General features: G+C 37.6%; 1 protein-coding gene across 10 annotated transcripts in view; it reads left to right on the top strand.

The window, feature by feature from the left end:
* IQCM (IQ motif containing M) overlaps nucleotides 1-19,457 on the top strand; it is a 157,227-nt gene that overhangs the window by 49,242 nt on the left and 88,528 nt on the right. For all 10 annotated transcript variants that reach the window (XM_025185509.2, XM_025185513.2, XM_025185499.2 and 7 more), the window contains 4 exons: nucleotides 146-249; nucleotides 6,160-6,239; nucleotides 14,881-15,067; nucleotides 17,002-17,146. In XM_025185509.2, coding sequence (XP_025041294.1) covers nucleotides 146-249; nucleotides 6,160-6,239; nucleotides 14,881-15,067; nucleotides 17,002-17,146 — 516 coding nt within the window. The remainder of the gene's footprint in view (nucleotides 1-145; nucleotides 250-6,159; nucleotides 6,240-14,880; nucleotides 15,068-17,001; nucleotides 17,147-19,457) is intronic.

Below are 19,457 nucleotides of genomic sequence, written 5' to 3'. Positions count from 1 at the left end.
GCTTGTGTAGTGAGTGGGTGCCATTCCCACAGATATCTTTGAGAGTTTCACCTACTAATATGAGGGCTGAATTTGTCTCAGTAGGATTAGTGGATAGTTAATATGGGTAAATAATGTATTATTCTGGATTGATCTTTCTACCTAGGCAAAGAATACCAGGACTGGAGAGGGGTGGTAACAAAGAAACCTTCAAAAGTGCAAAAACAAGTGGAGCAAAAGAGTCCAATAATAAAAGTATCAGAGAAAAAGGTATGTGATACCACACTAAACTGATAAATGAATAATCACTTCTAATACATTTCTCATGCAATATTGTATATACTTGAATGTTGAAATCTAGTTTCTTAACTGGGAGTTCATGTTATATATGCCAAAGTATTATCAAATAGTGTTTTTCCTTTGAGGCTTTAGAGTTGCCAGATGGTTCAACTTCCCCTCCCAAAAAAACACAGGGAAAAAATTCTGTTGAGCAAAAAAAAAGAAAAACGGGGAGGGGGGAGGAGGGAACCAAAGTTGTTGACCAAAAAAAAAAAAAAAAGAGGGATGGGGAGACTACAGTTATTGAGGGGAAAAAAGGGCACTGCACCTTTAAATGGCCCCGTGCTCCTCATTCTTCCCTGCCCCCAAACGCAACCAGGGAAAATTGTCCCCACCGGGCTTCCATCCAAGGCAAACAGGAAATACTGGACATTTCACCGGTATTTTCTGTGTTTTTTTTACCACAGGGGACCCAAATAATGGACAGTCTGGGTAAAAACCAGATACCTGGCAACCCTAGTTTTCATTATAGGGCTAAACTAGTTATGTTTGTAATTTCACCAGGTTTTTTCATATGCTTCCATGTACTCAAGAAGCCTACACTTAAACTTGACAAGTTTAGTGTGCGTTAAAGGACTTTCTTCACTAAACATTTAAAGCGTGCTAATTATTATCACATCTTTAAATCCCTTTTTCTAGATAGTCCAAACTTTCATTGTGAAAAGGAATTAGATTTATTTTTAATTTGTCATTCACATCCTTCATTACCGTAATCATAATTTTGGCAAAACAAAATCTTACTCTTCATCAATATGAGGCTTCTTCTATTGGGCTAAAAAATGCAAAATTGAGTCCTCTGAAATGCAGTGTAGCAACAGGACCATAATAATTACAATCAGTGATTTTAAAAGAACATTTACTAAATACTGAAAAATATGCAGCACTCCAAAGGGTGATGTTTAGTCCAGTCTATATAGTTACAACTGATACAAAGTCTAAAAGAAATGAAATAATTTAACAAAAGTTAAACATATTTTATTTCTTAGCTAAATAGTTTTGGGGTTCATGTTACAGGTTATTTATTATAGCAAGTATCAGTTGGGGGTAACTCATCCACATTTTCAACTTTTTCTTCAACTTTCAGAGCTGAACATAGTATTCTACTTCATAAAATCTTAATTTTTATTACATATTGCAGCTTATATGGGAATTCCCATGAAGGTTGAAAGGCTTGCAGAAAGAAAAGTGGAAGGATTTCTTTTCTTTAAATATCCCTTTAGTTCTTAAAAGGGAGGGAGGCTCTATTTCTGAATAAAACTGAGTATAAAAGGAGGATAGAGGTTTGATAGTTTAAATTGATTTGGACAGAATTGTGGATAGTCACAGCAGGAACCTGAGCAACTCTGCAACTGCATGACGTCACTAAATGTCTCTTAATGATGGTGACTCAACTAAATGAAACTTTTATGTATATATAGTCAGTTGTTTTGTGTACCCTTTGGAAAATGCTTTAAATCTAGTCTTTGTACAATAAGCACTCTCCCTCTTGTCTTCTTTTAACAGTCAGAATTGTGAATTACCCCAACAGTCAGTTAATTCTCAAAGACAACAGTGAGAACTGCAGCTGGGAAGTGTGTTTCATCTGGAGTTAGATAATATTGAATGTAGGATTATTGCTAAATTAAATTGTCACAATAGTTCAAATAAGACATGGAACATAAAACAGAAGTACAAGATAGGATATCCATGGAGATATGTGTCTTAGGTTATGTCTACACCACTCACCAGGGGTGTGATTCCCCTGCTTGTGTACATGTATTTATGCAAGGTCTCATTGAGCTAGAGTGACTATAAATAATGTAGTCACAGTAGCTTTGGCAGCAGCTGCAGATGCAAGGCTTAGCCATGCATACTACATACCTACTAGTTCAGGCAGGTTTGTACGCAGCACACTCCATTGCAGGTATCCATGCTGCCACAGCTGCATCATTTATACTGTTGCTAGTTTGAAGAGAGATGACATGAGTATGTGTATGTGAGCTAGGAAATTACAGCCCTCGCTTGTAATATAGATGTAGGCATAATGTAGCAATCTATACATGCACATATGAAAGTATTTTAATACCTTTTGCTCATGCCACTAATCTTTAATATTGTCTTTTATAAATGGTCTCTCACAGGGAATATAATTGCCAGTATCGTTCTTTATCATATTAGAAGCAGTGGTTAAAAATGCTTCCTTGGGAGATGCATAGAAGATGGCATTGACTCTAACCTTAGCCAAGGTTATACAGTTGACCCATTGTGGACAATGGTTGTGAACAACAGGTCCTTCTGAGCCTATAGTAGAGACAGTTTATTAACTATTTTGGATGCGACAAACCCATTTTCTGTGTGATACAGCATGATTGAGATACTTTCTATAATGGTTCTGAAAATTTTGACCTTGCTCCACTTCAGTGAAGCAGTTTTCACAATTGGGTTGGGGAACTATTGCTAACGATTGCTATGAACACTGGGTCAATGTTCTACATAGGATTTAAAGAGAGAAGTCTCAGGTGAATAAATTAGTGTGTAAGCAAGGTGTGTTTACTTTTTGGCATTTTCATTTGCATGGCACTAAGTTACAATAGGTAATCCAGTTAAAAGAAAACAGTTTGCATTAACAGGGGAAAAACCAAAATAAACCCCAAACTAAACCAAAATCAGAAATAAAGCCATCTGAAAAGAGAAGCTTTTGGTAGTGAACATGTTTCACATAGAAATAAAACCAGCCTTTAGAATATTTTTGCAGTTCTAATTGATTTCATTTTATGACAGAAAATGCACCAGACATAGAATGTGAATTTTGAGAAAACAAAGAGCAGACCCACAAAGTGCCTGTAGCCTCACTTACATCAACACACTAAGGGTATTGTTGTTTGTTTAGAATAGCTTTAATGTGCTCTTTGGAAAATTAAAAGAAACAACAAAGTTAAATGGGTTCATTAAACTTTAAAATAGATTTGACAACATTTTCACTAAAAGGCATATGGGAAAGCTGGATAATGGATAACAGATTGTATAGGTGAGCTGTAGCATTACTAGGATGCCATTATTTTAGGTTATTGATTTGTTTTCATTCAGAAAATACAGGATGTAGTTGTGGTTTGCTCACAATTCTTATTTCAATAGTGTTGTTTCCATGACCTTCATCAGGAGGAAGAGAGTTCTCTAAAACTAATGCTGTTATTTTAGTTATGAGCTATTTGACTCTTGCACTATGGTTCAAGGCTGGCAAACAAGAGTACTATCTAAACACAGTACCTTGGTATTTTTGAATTTCCCCTATACAAATGGGCTTGTTTAAGCTTCTGAACTGAGCAAAGCATGAGACATCTCACATAAAAAATGTAGCAGGTGAGAACACAGTGTCAGAAATACAATATTTAGTGTTGAGTTTCAGATTTTTTTTTCTAACTCTCACATTTTATTTTTCTCTGTCTAATTCCTGATAGGTTGAAATGTTGTTGGTCTACCCTTTCCCCATGCCCCCAAAGTCTCCTTAAGTCACAAAACTTAGAACTGTTTTGAAACCTTTTCATTCCATTTTAGATTCATTTAAAGCTAAAGCTATTGTTTTTATTTAGTTGCAATAAAAGGGCTAAAAATCCTGCTGTAGATCAGGAACTTTAAACTCTTCCCAAATAACCCCTTACACTCTATCTTCAAGGAAAAATTGACTGGCCTAGGCATAGTGGACTAAATTATTATAGACTAGCTATATTATTTTAGAATAAATGTGACTTTATTCTTGAATAACTACTCTGCTCACTGATGGTGAGAGAAAGCTGAGACTTATGGCACTTAGCTTTTCTCAGAAATCCTGCTGTGCAGATGGCAAAGTAGGCTGGGGAGCAACAGGACTGGGAAGCAGCAGAGGAGTTGATTGTGCTGGTGAGGAAGATAAAGGTGGCTTACAAAGTGGAAGGAAGGTCTTTATTGCAGGGCACTCCTGTTTCAGAAAGCAGGCTTTGAATCTGACCCTGAAGAGAGTTTGCAAAACTTGCTGAACCCCATGATTAGATCTTAAAGGTAAATTGAGATGTGGAGGAAAGGTGCTGTGATAATCATAAGCTTGAAGGGAGGCAGGACCTTTAAGGAAGGGCATAGAGAGGAACTGGCCTTGAAGAGTTGTGGCAAATGGGGATGGGAGAAGTACCATTGGAGGGTTGTGGAAGGGAAATTCCATATAAGATATTTAGGTGAGGCAATTTCTTCTCTAAACCAGTGCCTATTGCTATAACAGCCAATTCCTCTGATAAGTGGGAGACAGAGCGAACTGAACTGGCAAGTGGATCATCATAGTGTGAAGTGGGAACAGTTCATTCTGAGTCAAACACATGCTTTGCTGCACTAAAGATAAAGCTGGCTTTTAAATCTCTTGCTGTGAGAGTGTCGCAAAGAGCACCATTAGTGCAAACTTTTAACAACAAAACTTTATGAGGTGCTCCTCATTACCCACTTTATGTTCTGAGGGTTGACTATGACATACCAATTGAAGGAAAGTACCATACTTCGGGATATTCAGTGAAAAAAAGGACTTAAGGAAGCAGTTCATTCTAAAAGTACAAAGTACTTGAGATACTATTGTATACTAAGTCCCAAGGGTTTTACTGTTTTACAAGCAGTTCTCATCATCAAAATTTTATAGTGTATTAATGTTCAGTTTTGAAATGAATAGAAACATTGCAGTTATTTATGTTTAGAAAAGTATTTTTCAGAGGAAAAAAGCAAAAATATCTCTCTCTCTCCTGCAAAAGTGACAGGGGAGCAAAGGTTAACTGGGTCAGTAAGGCTACGTCTAGACTGGCATGATTTTCCGCAAATGCTTTTAGCGGAAAAGTTTTTCCCTTAAAAGCATTTGCAGAAAAGAGTGTCTAGATTTGCACGGATGCTTTTCTGCAAAAGCACTTTTTGCGGAAAAGCGTCCATGCCAATCTAGACGCGGTTTTGCGCAAGAAAGCCCCGATCGCCATTTTCACCATCGAGGCTTTTTTGAGCAAAACAGTTTTTAGCTGTCTACACTGGCCGTCTTGCGCAAAAACATTTCCAGAAAAGGGCTTTTGCCCGAATGGGAACGTCAAAGTATTTGCGCAAGAAGCACTGATTTTGGACAGTAGAGCGTCAGTGCTTTTGCACAAAATCAAGCAGCCAGTGTAGACAGCTGGCAAGTTTTTCCGCAAAACTTGCCAGTCTAGACACAGCCTAATGGTATGGTCCTGACAAAGGAAAATCAATCTTTCTCTTGAGTGAGCATGTGGGTGCATCCATCTCTCCCTTCCCCCAAAATCTCCAGTCCGAAAGACTCAGAGTATGCTCACCTATATGTGGAAAGCCAAGTGTGATAGATATTGAAACTGCATGAACTATCTTCGGGTGATCATATTATTTGTGAAAGGCTTTAATATAACTTAACCTATTAAAAAGATGGAAATAGCCATGGTGCACTATTAGAGAGAGATCATAACTAAGACCATGGAGTCATCCGTCTGTGGTATATAACTAACTGACTTTTAAAAAAAAATGTGGTAATCAATCCCTATACTTTTTTGTTTTGCCTTAATTTATTAAATATTTATAGAACTTTATACTTTGTTTCTGTGGGGCCAAGAAGGAAAAGACTTTTTCTTTCTGAATCTGCAATCTAGAAACAAGGCAAGACTATGTCTGGGCTCATTTCTACCATTCACTGCTATGACTAGATTGGGGTTATCTATTTTAGCAGCATAGGTTCTTTCCACTAAGTGTTTTGTATATTTCAAACCTTTTTGAATATTTATAGTTTTTGTAATATTTAGTCGTATGAATTTTCATGGATTTCTTCTGTAGCATTCACTAGCTCTCTCTCTATTTTTCTAGAAGAGAACAAATTCACAAGATGAAAAATTAAAGGAAGCTGTAACAACTACTACTATTAAGCCAGAAAGGAAGATTAGCAGGTGCTTCTTTGTTTTAGTCTTTCTGGAAAGTCCTAGCCAACTGAATTATATATATATTGGTTTTCTGGGAATTTTGTAAAGTGAGATGGGAGAGGTTTTTTTTTTTGCCTTAATCAGAGATTAAATGATTTCCAGAGGAGAAGCAGACATCCTAGATTTTGAATATAATTACGATGTAATACTTCATTGTTGTGCTCCAACAGCACAATCCTTTGAGTTATTCAGCACCCTCAGCTCCCATTAGCATCAGTGGGCACTGAGAACATGAAGCTAATTGTAGGATCAGGCCCATAGGCTCAGCCCATTGAATTACTACTACGTTTGTCCTCTAGCTTGAAGCTGGAACTGCTTTTGAGTCAACTTTAACATCCGGTCTTAATGATAGCACATTGTTTTTCTAGAGTATTATAAGTAGGGCCTTGCCAAATTTATGGCCATGAAAAATGTGTCTCAGACTTGGAAAACTGGTCTCCCTCTGTGAAATCTAGTGTTTTCTGTGCTTTTATGTTATGCTATATAGATTGTACAGGATAGACCAGTGTTTCTCAAACTGGAAGGTCCTGATTCAAAAGGGAGTTGTAGAGAGGTTGTAAGATTATGGTACGAGGGTTGCAGGATTGCCAACCTTGCTCCTGCGCTGCCTTCAAAGCTGGGTGGCTAGAGAGTGGCAGTTGACTGAGTGCCCAGCTGTGAAGTCTGTGCCCCACCAGTAGCGTCACAGAAATAAAGATGGCATAGTATGGTATTGCCACTCTTACTTCTACACTTTTGCCTTCAGAACTGGGTGGCCAGAAACTGGCATCTGCTGACTGAGGGCTCAGCTCTCCAGGTAGCAGCACAGATGGATAGGGGGTAATACCATGCCATGCCGTCCTTACTTCTGTGCTGCTTCTGACAGTAGCTCTTACTTCAGATCTGGGCTCCTAGGCAGTAGCTGCTGCTCTCCAGATGTCCAGCTCTGAAGGCAGTGCTGCCACCAGCAGCAGTGCAAAAATAAAGATAGCAGGATTTCAACCAATTTCAGCCAGCAATAACCTTGAAACCCTCACCCCAGGTTTTTTGAGGGGTTGGAACCCCTAGAATGTATAGTATAGTGTAAAAGCATCAGTATCTCTGATACTGTCCTTTTGCAGTCAGATTTAATTAGCTGAAATCATGAAAATTCCAGTAAAAAAAAAAATCTTACTACCATGAAATTGACCAAAATGGGCCATAAATTTGGTAGGGGCCTAAGTGTAACTTCTAATGTTCACTGATTATAACAGTGCACAATTTGAGAGAGATTTTTGTGTTTAAATATTGTTTCTTCATATTCATGTTTTGTGTGAGTTTGAATATAATAACCTCGTAATCAATCCTCTCATCCATACATTGATACGTGTGTGCATATATATATGTACTTTTATTTATGCAGTAACTTAGAAGTCATCAAGAGGTCCTGATTCATTACTGCATCCACATTCAGCAAAGCACTTATGCACATGTTCATTTCTAACATCAAAGCATTTAAGAATGTTCTTAAGTCCTGTTAAAGTTAAGCATGTGCTTAAGTGACTAGATGAATAGGAGTGACTATGGAATCTAGAGCCCTGATGATTGTCTTGAGGAGGTAAACTCATCTTGTCATCAACAAAGAGGAAATGTCTAATCATTTAATCACTTCTACTACAACATAATTTCCATATTTTGTACTGAGAGTTTACATGATCAGTTGCTTTTGAAAGATGTGTGTGTAGTAGGGGTCCTTTGTATTTGTTAGAAACACCCATTAGAGTAGGAAATCAACACCTCATTCTCAATTCCAATATTCAGAAAGCTCAATAAAATTCCATTTCTTTTTGTAACTTGAGACCTTTTGTATAAAGTATGTAGAAGTTTAAAATTCTAAATTAAAATGAGAACACAAATGGTAACAAACTCACAGAAAATGAATAAACAATAGAGAGTAAGCATATATAATGTATTCTGCTTCATGGATACTATATCACTATTTTGGTCTTTACAGTGTGGAGTGTTTTCTTTATATACACGTTCTTTCTTGCAGTCCATTTGAATTTTTGCTGCTCCGAGTTCTATACTTTCCTTCAGCATAATATATAATAAAAGATCATTGCATGTTTTAAATCTCTGATACTGTCCTTTTGCAGTCCATGAATAAACCATCTATTCTCTATTGAAGTCTTTCAACAGTATGCTGTTAATCCTTCGTAGATTAATATGATTTCATTGATAATCCTTTCATTTGTTGTACTGCTAAGATATATAATAATTAGAGAAAGTGCTTGACAGATTTTCCAGTAAAGTTCATATTGGTAGCACTCTGTTATTCATTTAAAAATTAAATTTTTAGATGAAGTAAATAGATCCAGGGTTAGTCACTCATCTTTCCCCTTTGGTGTCACAGTTTAAATCTAAATCCAACCAAGAAATTCTTTTATGAACTGCGATCATGTCTTGTGAGAGCCCATGGCCATCTCGCAGATTTCTGGCCACTTTTGGCTCTTCGGGGACATCATTTTAGATTTTGGTTTGATGTAAGAGATGGCGTGTTGGGGGAAAGAGTGTGTGTTGGGAGAACACTGTCCCTTTAAACAGAGCACTCGAGAGCCTGAAATGCATTTTGATTGAGCTGCAGGTGGTAGCACTCATTCCAGAGTTGACAGCAATAGCAGATACTCTCTTCTTGTACCCCAACTCCAGCTAAATGACGACCGGGTACATAGGCAGAGGAAGGGGGACAACTGATATCAGCCCCGCACATCCCCTTTTTGTGCAGTCCAAAGCAGGTTGGTCAGCACAGCTCCCAGGGAGAGGCAGCAGGAGCAGCACTGGAGCAAGGTGGCAATAGAAGGGGCACCCCTGCCCCAGAGGCATGCAGCAGCATCCCGTTGAATATGGTACCCTGGCCAGTGGCCCCTTAACTTTAAGGCCAACCATGTTTCCCTTCCCACCTGGCTGTCACCAAGTTCCATCTCCACTCCCAAGGCAATTTTAAAAAGTGTTATTTATTGCTCATTTTAAAAAAGTGTTAATTTGTTGTGATTTAATTGCATTCATTAACTGTGATAAATTGGCAATATTTTATCAAATGCTCTTTACAGGTTTCCAAAGACAATTAAAAACTTTTCATTCCTTCAGGTTGGCTGCTATAAATGGAATTGTGTGTGTGGGAAAATGGCAGGGTATAATGCAATAGGTGATTCACCAAATCAAGACATCCCACAAAAGGCCTCACGTATGACTGATATTTAAATGGGATATAGACCTTGTTCTGGGCCTCTGCATAGGGATATATTGTCTAGTTCATTGGAGAAAAGCTCAAGCTGAAATATTCCTACTTCACATGAAACTGAGGACTGAGGTTATCAGATGTTAGACAATGCATGGAAGTTCCTTGTGGCTAGGGATTTAGGTTAATGGAGATATATTTGCAAAATGCAAACTGTTTAGGGTATCTCTTGGTGCTTACCTCATAGCTATATTTAAATCGTGCTGATTCTTTCTTCTTTCTGGAGAAGGTCCAGAGAAGAGCTACAAGAACGATTAAAGGTCTAGAGAACATGACCTATGAAGGAAGACAGAAAGAATTGGGCTTGTTTAGTTTGGAAAAGAGAAGATTGTTAGGGAACATGATAGCAGTTTTCAGGTATCTAAAAGGGTGTCACAAGGAGGAGGAAGAAAAATTGTTCTTCCTGTCCTCTGAGGATAGAACAAGAAGCAATGGGCTCAAATTGCAGCAAGGGAAGTTTAGGTTGGACATTAGAAAAAAGTTCCTGTCAGGGTAGTTAAACACTGGAATAAATTGCCTAGGGGGTTGTGGAATCTCCATCTCTGGAGATGTTTAAGAATAGGTTAGATAAATGTCTATCTGGGATGGTCTAGACAATACTGGGTCCTGCCATGAGGGTAGGGGATTGGACTCAATGACCTCTCAATGTCCTTTCCAGTCCTAGTATTCTATGATTCTATGACATAAAAACATCTGTACCATGGATTTATATACAGGCAAATAAGATATACTCTCTTATTCTTTATCCCTTTTTTAATGATTCCTTACATTCTATATGCTTTTTTGGTTGCTGCTGCACATTGGGTGGATGTTTTTCAGAGAACTATTCACAATGACTCCAAGATCTCTCTCTTGAGTGGTTAAAGATATGGCCTTTCCTATACACAGCTAAAATTCTCATCCTAATCATCTCGACTTCTGCAATATTCTTTTCTCTGGGCTTGACAGATGCAGTTTGGGTCCCTTTCACATCCATTCAGAATACCACTTCTAAGACCCTTATCCTAGCCTGTTTGATCATGTCATCCCTCTTTTGCATCCCTCCACTGGTTCCCCCTTCTTTATCTTATCAAGCATAAACTGCTTGTCTTTACTTCCAAGGATTTTTACAACATTTCCCCCTTTACCTGTCATCTCTCATTCACTATTGAAATGTCTTTTCCCTTTTGATTGGCTCTTTATGCCATTCCTGGTCAGGAACTTGATGCATTTTTAAGCTTTGTATTTTTTACTATGCTGCTATTCACATTTGGGAGAAGTTCCACATAAATGTCTGCAAAGACATCCCATTATTCTCCTTCAAAATCTTATTTAAAATTCTCATTTGCTGTGATGCTGATAATAAAATTTAGCACACAGATCACTGATGTATCAAGTCCATTAACGTGCCCTGCTGACCAATACTGTCTCATTGTTTCCATGTACTTCCCTTTCTATCTGCTTGTATCCATCAGTCTATTGTCTCATTTTTATACCGTAAGCAATTTGAGGCCATGACCATCTTTTTGTTTGGTTTCTTTAGCACCTAGTATAGTGAGGTGATGGTCCATGACTATTTATTATTTGTATTATCACAGCCCCTACATGCCATAATGAAGGATAGGGACTGTCACTTACCCTTGAATACATTGTATCTATTGTCCACTTACTTTCCCCACTAGAGGCAGATTTGCAGTCCAAACCAAACAGAGATGTAAGAGGGTCTTAGTCCCTCTTTCTTCTCTTCATGGCCAAGTGAGGGATGTGACCATCTAATCTTAGATGTTTCCATAGTGCCTAAAACAGTTGGAATCTGGTGGAGAAGTCTGGATGCCATAATAATACTGGCATTAAATAATAATTAATGTTCTCATTTCTTCATCTGCACTGAGTCCTGTTTTCAGGTGTGTAGATGTGGAACAATGCACATTGACAAGGACAGAAGCTCTTAGCTCCAGTGGAAACCACAGAACCTTGACAAAACTCTTTTGCAGTGGTGTTGATGCAGAAGGCTAGTCCTTAAAATTACTTGGTGAATTTATAACATGAGTAAAACATCTCCTTAGGGACTGAACTGAAACCACAAACTTGGTTACCCATATTTGAGTATCAGTGAACCTCTGGTCTATGTATATGAAGCCAAAACCTCTTGACCTAGCTTGATAGCAGATCAAGCAAATCAAAGTATATTGCAACTATATTATAAATTACATTTGAACTAAGTAGATAGGTAGTCCTGTCAATGAAGGGGTGAATATTTTCCTTTATAATGTAAGTTTATAGATGATTTGGTGGCCCAAATAGCAGTAGCAGATATCAAAACTTTTCTGCAAAATGAGGTCCTGAACTTGGCAACCCTGTAGCTAGTTTTTGTCACATGTTTGCAGCTTGAAAACTATTTGGCCTTTACAGCAGCCAAAAGAAGCGTCCCTAATCATTTCCAACCTATTAACAGATGGGCCAACAGCTTTTATACATGGGGCATACAAAATACTTCAATATCAGCCAAAACTAATTAGTAGCAATATCTGAACCAAAATTTATAACTGGCATAATATGTATTAATGCTGGTGAGATTACAATTTAATAGAAGTTTCCTCTCAAACCTCATACCTAATTTTGGTTTTGATTTGGTGTGTTCTGAACTTGAAATAGTAAAAGCTACTCTTGATTGATCTATCTTTTCTATTAAGCACAGGGGACACATTTTCTTATATAAAAGAAAAATATTAGTGGTGGTATAATAAATAAAAATCAAATTATCCAGAAATTAACAAATATCAAACTTTCCTGTTAAGAATATATAAGAAAGAACAGAGTAATATGAAAACAGCTTTTGTTGTTGTTTTACTTTCTTAATTAAGGCGAATACAATATACCGCTGTAATCATAGTAGGTTGTTTCTATTTGAGTGACAATTTACAATATTGTACTTTTGTACAATAAATCAGCACATGTAAATGGCATAACTTTAAATTAAAAGATTATTTAAAAATTAAGAAATCCTGCAACTCAATTTTCTTATGCCCATTATGAGCCCTTGTACACATCAAGACATCAAAGCCCATGTAAACATCAAGATAGTGAAGGTCATACAATATAGTGCCCTCAGACTGGCATTGAAGTTCACTCAGAATTGGCTTTTTCATAGATGGTTAAAGAGCTGACAGCTGACACTGCACCATAGGTAAGGATTTGCTTGTATATTTCTATCTTTCAAATAGGACTTATCTCCAGGTCTTCAACATTTGTGTTGTTAGAGCCCCCCAAAAGGATAGAAGTTGACCCAGTGCGAATATTGACCAAGTGTGAGTGGAATCAACACAACGATAAGCCATTTTTCCAGACAATAGTATTAAGTTGGAGTGTAGGTTGTAAGTTTTCTGAGGAAAATTCATACTTTGGGCAGAAGAAACCCATAAAGGTAGAAAATCTAAAATGGAAACTCATAGGTAGTGGGTGAATCTAGGGCTTGGGGAGACTACTCCCCAGCTCTGGCCCCTTCCACTTGAGGCCCTGCCCCTTTAGTGCTCAGCAGAGCTGAGCCCAGTCTCTCTCCCCACTGTGGGTTGCAGCTGTTCCCTGGACAGCAATGTGGCTGGTGGCCTTGCCCCAGGGTAGCACAACCAGCCCCAGATAACATGGTCTCAGTCTCCCCCAGAGTACTGGTGAAATGAGCAACATGGCTTCAGCTTCCCCAGAGCCACTCCTGTAGGCCTTAGTCCTGACCATAAAGCCCTACCCCCAGCAGCCAAGCCACGAGCCCCAGCACTAGGTGGTCAGAGGATATGCAGCACAGCCTCTTGCATGGGAACATCAGGCAAGAAGGATCCTGGACTCTGGTGGAGCATGGGCAGGACCACGTGAGGCAGTTTGGGAGGGCAATGCCTTCTTCTGCCCTCGATACTCATCACTCTTGTGTAAACTTAGTATTTGTAAGTCTGAAAGTAGAGGTGAGAACTCAAGCTACTTTTACTTCATCTCTGCCTGTAGCATAGGTGAGGCTGTTTCTGTCTTACCTATTTGAGAGAATGACACAAACTGAGCTTTGTGGTCAGTGACTCAAAACATCTTAAGGCTATGGGCACCTGGTGGTGAAAAATAGGCCCAAAGGCTACTCTTAGCCTCTGTTCCATCTGAAGTCCACGAGCAGACCAGAGCTATTTGCAAAATGGACAACACTGTGTAGGAAAGGGTGCCAACGTGTCATGAGATTAATATATTTCTTAAGCAGTCTTTTATGTTACAGTTGCCACTGTTGGTGCATGAGTGAATCTAAACCAGTACTGATCAGTATCTACTTATGAAAAATGTTGTATAAAAGCTAGATGGTGTTGTTGTTTGTAGAACGAAAGGGGTCAGAGTGCATATCTGATTGTATGGGAGAAGTGGAGTCACAGATACACTGAGAAAAAGTATAAAATTATAAGAAGTTTTTCTAATTTAGAGGATGGCTAGTTGGGCTGTAGAGCATAGAGAGGAATGATGAATAAGGGCAAGCAGTAATTGTGGATCATTTATAGAGAATATAATGTGAAAATGCTGTAATGACTTGACTATAGGGAGTAGCTAAGATGGGGAGGACAAGACAATAAAACTTATTTCAACTTCATAGGTCAAATTGTTTTGAAGTTAGGAGCTAGCACCAAACCCCTCTCCAAAACAAACATACCTCAAAGCAGGAGCATGGGAGCCAAAAACAAACACCGCAAACCGAACATATATTTGGGCAACATTAAAATGGGAGAAGCTCAATTTTTCAAACTTCTATATTGTACTAGCACCTTTTTCATTTATATAATTAAAAAAACAAACAACCCTTCTCCTGTAACAGAGGCACTAGATATTTCTGGGGGGATTACTTCAGTCATGGCACAGTTTGGGAGTGGGAAAAAGAATTATAATTGGCATTATAAAACAAAGCTAGTTATGACATCAACTATGCAATGATTATTTTTATTCATGATTTTACCTTCAATGAGGTTCTTGCATTGATTCTAGTTGAGTATTATTTTTTACTTAACTATGTTCTGTAAAATAATAATAAAAAACCCTTGAAAAGCTGAAAAAAATCTCTTGAACAGTAACTAAATATGTGAGTAATTTTTTCTTAAAATCCTTTAATACTAGCAGACTACTAGGGAATGTACTGATCCACATGTCTGTAAAATGTAGCAAATTTTGGACACTAATTTAGTACTAGTAAGTGGTAAATGATTGATTAAATGCTTCTTTTAAAGCCTTGAATTCATTGTACAATTGTTTTAGATTCAAAATGTATCGATCCCCTTGCTAGAATTTTATTTTGATAGTTTGTGTTGCATGTTCTATTGTATCCAAAAATAAACTAATTGTTTACATTTTAATTTCTAGTGGAAAACATGTTGTCTTTAGAACTCAAGAAAAGGTCAAAAGAATTGGACCACACGTAGAAATCTTTGAGGCTTTTCATACCAAAAAGGATCCTAGCTGCAAAAAAGTAATTAAAGCAGCCATTTATATTCAGAAATATGCCAGAGGATGGCTTGAACGTGCCAGATTCAAAAGAATAAAGACCAAGGTAATGTGTCCGATGTTAACGTAACATACAATAATGCCTTGTGCCTAGGTGGTGTTAAAATTCTAGAAAAGTAGCCTAAGCACTACTACTTTATGATTTTGATATGAAATATTATTACACCTGTGCCCAGTTAGCTCTCTACCATACCCATTATGTTGCACAACTGTGGCCATTTGGAAATTCAGTGACAATGAAAATAGTATCTGAATGTTCTTACTCTAAATGGAAAGACCTCCATCACTTGAGCTTAAAGAAACCTCCATTAATTTGTTGGTATAAAGGGCTCTTGATTGATATTTGATCCCTTTTAACTCTGTCCTGAAGAGAACAGTGGCACACTTGTTTGCTAATCAGATAATTCCAGTGTTTCTTTCTCCTGTATAAAAACAGCATAGGTTTAACAAGCTGTTACCTTTTTTCTTTATTTGCCCCCATTTTAAATATAAGATATTTGAGCTAAGCATGTATAGAATCTTGTCATAAATTTCTCCTTTTTGAAGTTTGCTTCTTTTTCAGCCTGTGAATCAAATATGAGCTCTTGCATGTTGGGTCAGAGGGAACTAGAATGTTTATTTTGGCCTTTCATTTCAATGTGTATAGTGAGTAAAAAGAGCTCATACTTATTGCTGGCTGTAGATATAACACCGCTCCACCTCAGCAGACTGTCAATTTCTAGGTAATATACAGCCCTCTTATCTAATAAGTATTCCATAGCCTAGCTAGCACTTGACTCAGATGATCTACTATAAACTGGGGTGTTCACTAACCTGTTTATTATATGCATCTGAAAAGCATGGTTAAAGGATTACCAAAAATCTTTAAATAGGGCTAATACAAACCAGATAAAAGTATTCCATAATCATCAAATTGTCCTAAAATTCCACAGTGGGTATACTGCGTTATATACTGAAGAAAGTGGCTGCATTGTTTATATAACTGAAGGTGAAATTAACTTGCATAGTTTTGAAATTTGTTGTTGGACCAAAGAGAATGGACCATACTTTTCCTTACATAGCTGTGCTTTGAACTGAACACTGATTGTTAGGTTCAGTTGTTGGCATGTAAAAGTCAGCTATTACTGTACTATGGAATCTGAGATGCCACATTATTTTTCTGTAATTGTATCTGATGATAACTACGGCATTTGATGCAGTGCATAGCTGCTGTTATCCTCCTCACCATTAATAAGTCAACAGGTATGTTATGCTGTTTCAGACAATGATTAAGGTCTTATTTGCATGTATTATTCCTTCATATTTCTGGAAGTATATTTAACGGTATAAATTATGCCATCCGCTTTAAGTTTCTTTTCAGCATTAATGTTTATTAACTTTGGCCACAATTCAGTGCCTTCTGAAGTCACTGGAAAGGCTTGCATTGACTTTAACCCCATATCTATTGTTTCTTGAAATCTTAGCATTGCTTTTTTATTACCACACTGTTGATGTAGTATGTGCTCAGTCTCAGAACCCTACCATACTGATGCTTCTGACAAGTTTCCCCGGTTCCTTGGTGATGACTTCCCTCCCACTGTTTCTCTTTCCCCATCATTCTCGTAGCACTTGGAGATTGAATCTTGTCTTTCTAGTCAGATCATGATTTCTGAACATTAGAAACATCTGCTGCTCTTTCTTTATTCCAACTATTTTCTTAGTCTTGGCGTGCCCCAAACATGCCCAAATATTTCCACCTGAACATCCTTTTGAAAGGACTGCAGACTGAAATCAGATCTAGTACACTAATCTTTTATACATTACATGATGTGCAACTGTTTTCGTATCTACACTTATTTTTGGCAATAGAATTATCTCTCTTCACTTTTAAGATCTTAATTTACTCTGCACATCTATTAGTTTCACCTCCTCATGTGCTTTCTTTAGTCATCTTTCACTGTTTCTAAAAGTAATGAAAATGAAATACATCTGTAATTACAGGCGGCACGTCATGGACCATCCCTTTTAGCGGTTGTAAAGGAATACCGTAAAATGATGAATCGCATTCAGCGTCGAGCTGGTGTTTTGAATCCATCCACACCACTGAAGTATTCAGAACTAGAGGAATGGATGGACAAGAAAAAATGCAAGTGCTGTTAACATTTCTCTACAGAGTAATCTTTTATTATAATTTCCGTGGGTTGTATCTGTTCTTAACTGATTCTGCTCATCTATAACTTCAGCATTTCAAATTGCTTCATGATGCAAAGGACATGGCATGTTACCATGTGCACAAGTGCATTTGTAAGATGTCATTGTGGCTTTCAGTTGTTAGCACCCTCACTGACCTAAATCATACGACTGTTTCGTGATATCATCATTGCACTTCTGACATTCGATTTTTTTTTTTTGCTTTGTAAGTGTCCAGTGATGGACAGTGCTGAGCACTGCCAGGGAGAATAGATTCTTAATGAGCCCACAGGGGATGGAAAACACATTTGCCAATCTGAGTACTTGCTAAAGTCTCTTCAGTAATAATGATGGCATTTAAAAATTCCAACTAGGTTGAAAATTATTACCAGTATGCCCCATTTCAAATATTGTGAATCTCTCTCAAATTAGCAGTATTTTCCAAAATGGAAAAATTATGTGTGTATATTAAGAGCTTTTTGTGGAAGGAGCTCTGTGTTTTAGAATGTTTCATTTTTAAGAAATTTTATTCACAGAACTATTGTTATACTGCATATTGTCTTTCGTATTAGCTCACTTCCGTTACAGTCGAGTAGCTACTCAGTGGAGTAGCATAGGCTGTGGAATGGCTGTATGGTTGTACTTGAGAGACTCTCAGTAGCACTCTTGTGTAGCACAGTTTGCACAGCATGGTGGTGTGCTGAGGAGAAAATGGGAATGATGATAGGATGAGACTACAGCCAAACAAGTGGTCTTTTGGGGGAGATGCGTTTTACTACTCTTGGTCTATGGCATCAGTAATTGAAGAGAAACACCAACAGGGTGGGATATATTTGAAGGGTAGTGGCAGTGCATCTAAGCTGCTGTTCTGATCAATCTCTTCAGCACGGTTTTGGATATCACTACTGGATCAATCCTTGGGACATAACAAAAAGTAATAGGATGAGTTTAAGACAAAAAAAAATTAGCCTGGAAAATAATAATACAAATTTCCTCGCAATGAGATCTATTATGCTGCAGAATATTCCCTTCTGAAGGAAGTGATCACAGCCCTGTCATAAATGTATGTAAATTTTGACTCATAAAATCATGCAAGGCATAGTGGCGTACTGTAGGACTGCTGTGGTGAGTAGAAGCAGTACTATCCTAACCAAACTTTTCAGTATCTATCCTGTGATATCCAGCCATGTTGGAAGAACACATTGACTGGATGCTTCTTCAAGATGGGTAGCATTGTTAATGTTGATGATTAATGGTCCTTGGTAGGTTTTAGAGTTTATGCGCCATTGGAGTGAATGGGTGTGAAGTGCGCCTTTAAATTACTGTTTCACTCTGCCTTTCTGAAGTCTCAAGAAACCAAGGCTACGTCTACACTACGACTTTTCTCAGCAAATAATATGCTAATGAGGGACTAATTTGCATGAGTTGCAATCTCATTTGCATATTTTCTTCTGATCTGTTTTTGCACTAGGGGGTTTTGCGCAAAAAAAAGCAGTTTTCTTTTTGTGCAAATATCCCTTTATCCTTCTTTTTGGGGTATAAAGATCTAGCGGAAAAAAAGAGGTTTTGCACAAAAAGAAAATGTTCACACTGCTTGTTTTTGTGCAAAACCTCCTAGCGCAAAAACAGATCGGCAGAAAATATGCAAATGAGATTGCAACTCATGCAAATTAGTCCCTCATTAGCATATTTTTGCCAAGAAAACTCGTAGTGTAGACTTTGCCTAAGAGTATACACTGATTCCATAGTCAGCAAAATATCGTCACAGACTAGAGCTAGAAACATGTTTTCAAAGGAAACTTTTAATTCTGAAGAAGTTAATTAGGCTACCAGATAAAGATATGAATTGGATTCCACCTATTTTAAAGGCCCTTTGAAAAAGAAGATTCCTACTGTAATGTCTCATGCCGTATAGCATTCCATGGATTTTGGAGTCACTGAAGTATGAATGTGAAGACATAAAAATGCATCCCTTGATAGTTTCTTTGTTTGTAGACATAAGATGCTACAGACTGACATTTTATCTCTTGTAATCCTTTTATCATGATAGCCCTTAAATGTTTAGAGGAAAAAGTCTATCTTAGAAGTCAGATGTTGCTTTTTTATGCATTAAAGTGAGCAACGCATGCTGTGTTTAAAGAAGGGAAGGAAATAGTCCTTTTACATTCATTCATGCTTTTAATGTCAGTACTTAATCCAGTCAATTTCTATTAACTTTGAGATAAAGTTCAGATTAATAATTTCAGAAATAACAAGTAAACCATTCA

Source organism: Pelodiscus sinensis, chromosome 5 (genome assembly GCF_049634645.1).
Source record: "Pelodiscus sinensis isolate JC-2024 chromosome 5, ASM4963464v1, whole genome shotgun sequence".
NCBI classification, from domain to species: Eukaryota; Metazoa; Chordata; order Testudines; family Trionychidae; genus Pelodiscus; species Pelodiscus sinensis.
The sequence above is the reverse complement of the archived record's forward strand: the minus strand, read 5'-3'. Positions and strand labels throughout refer to the sequence as shown.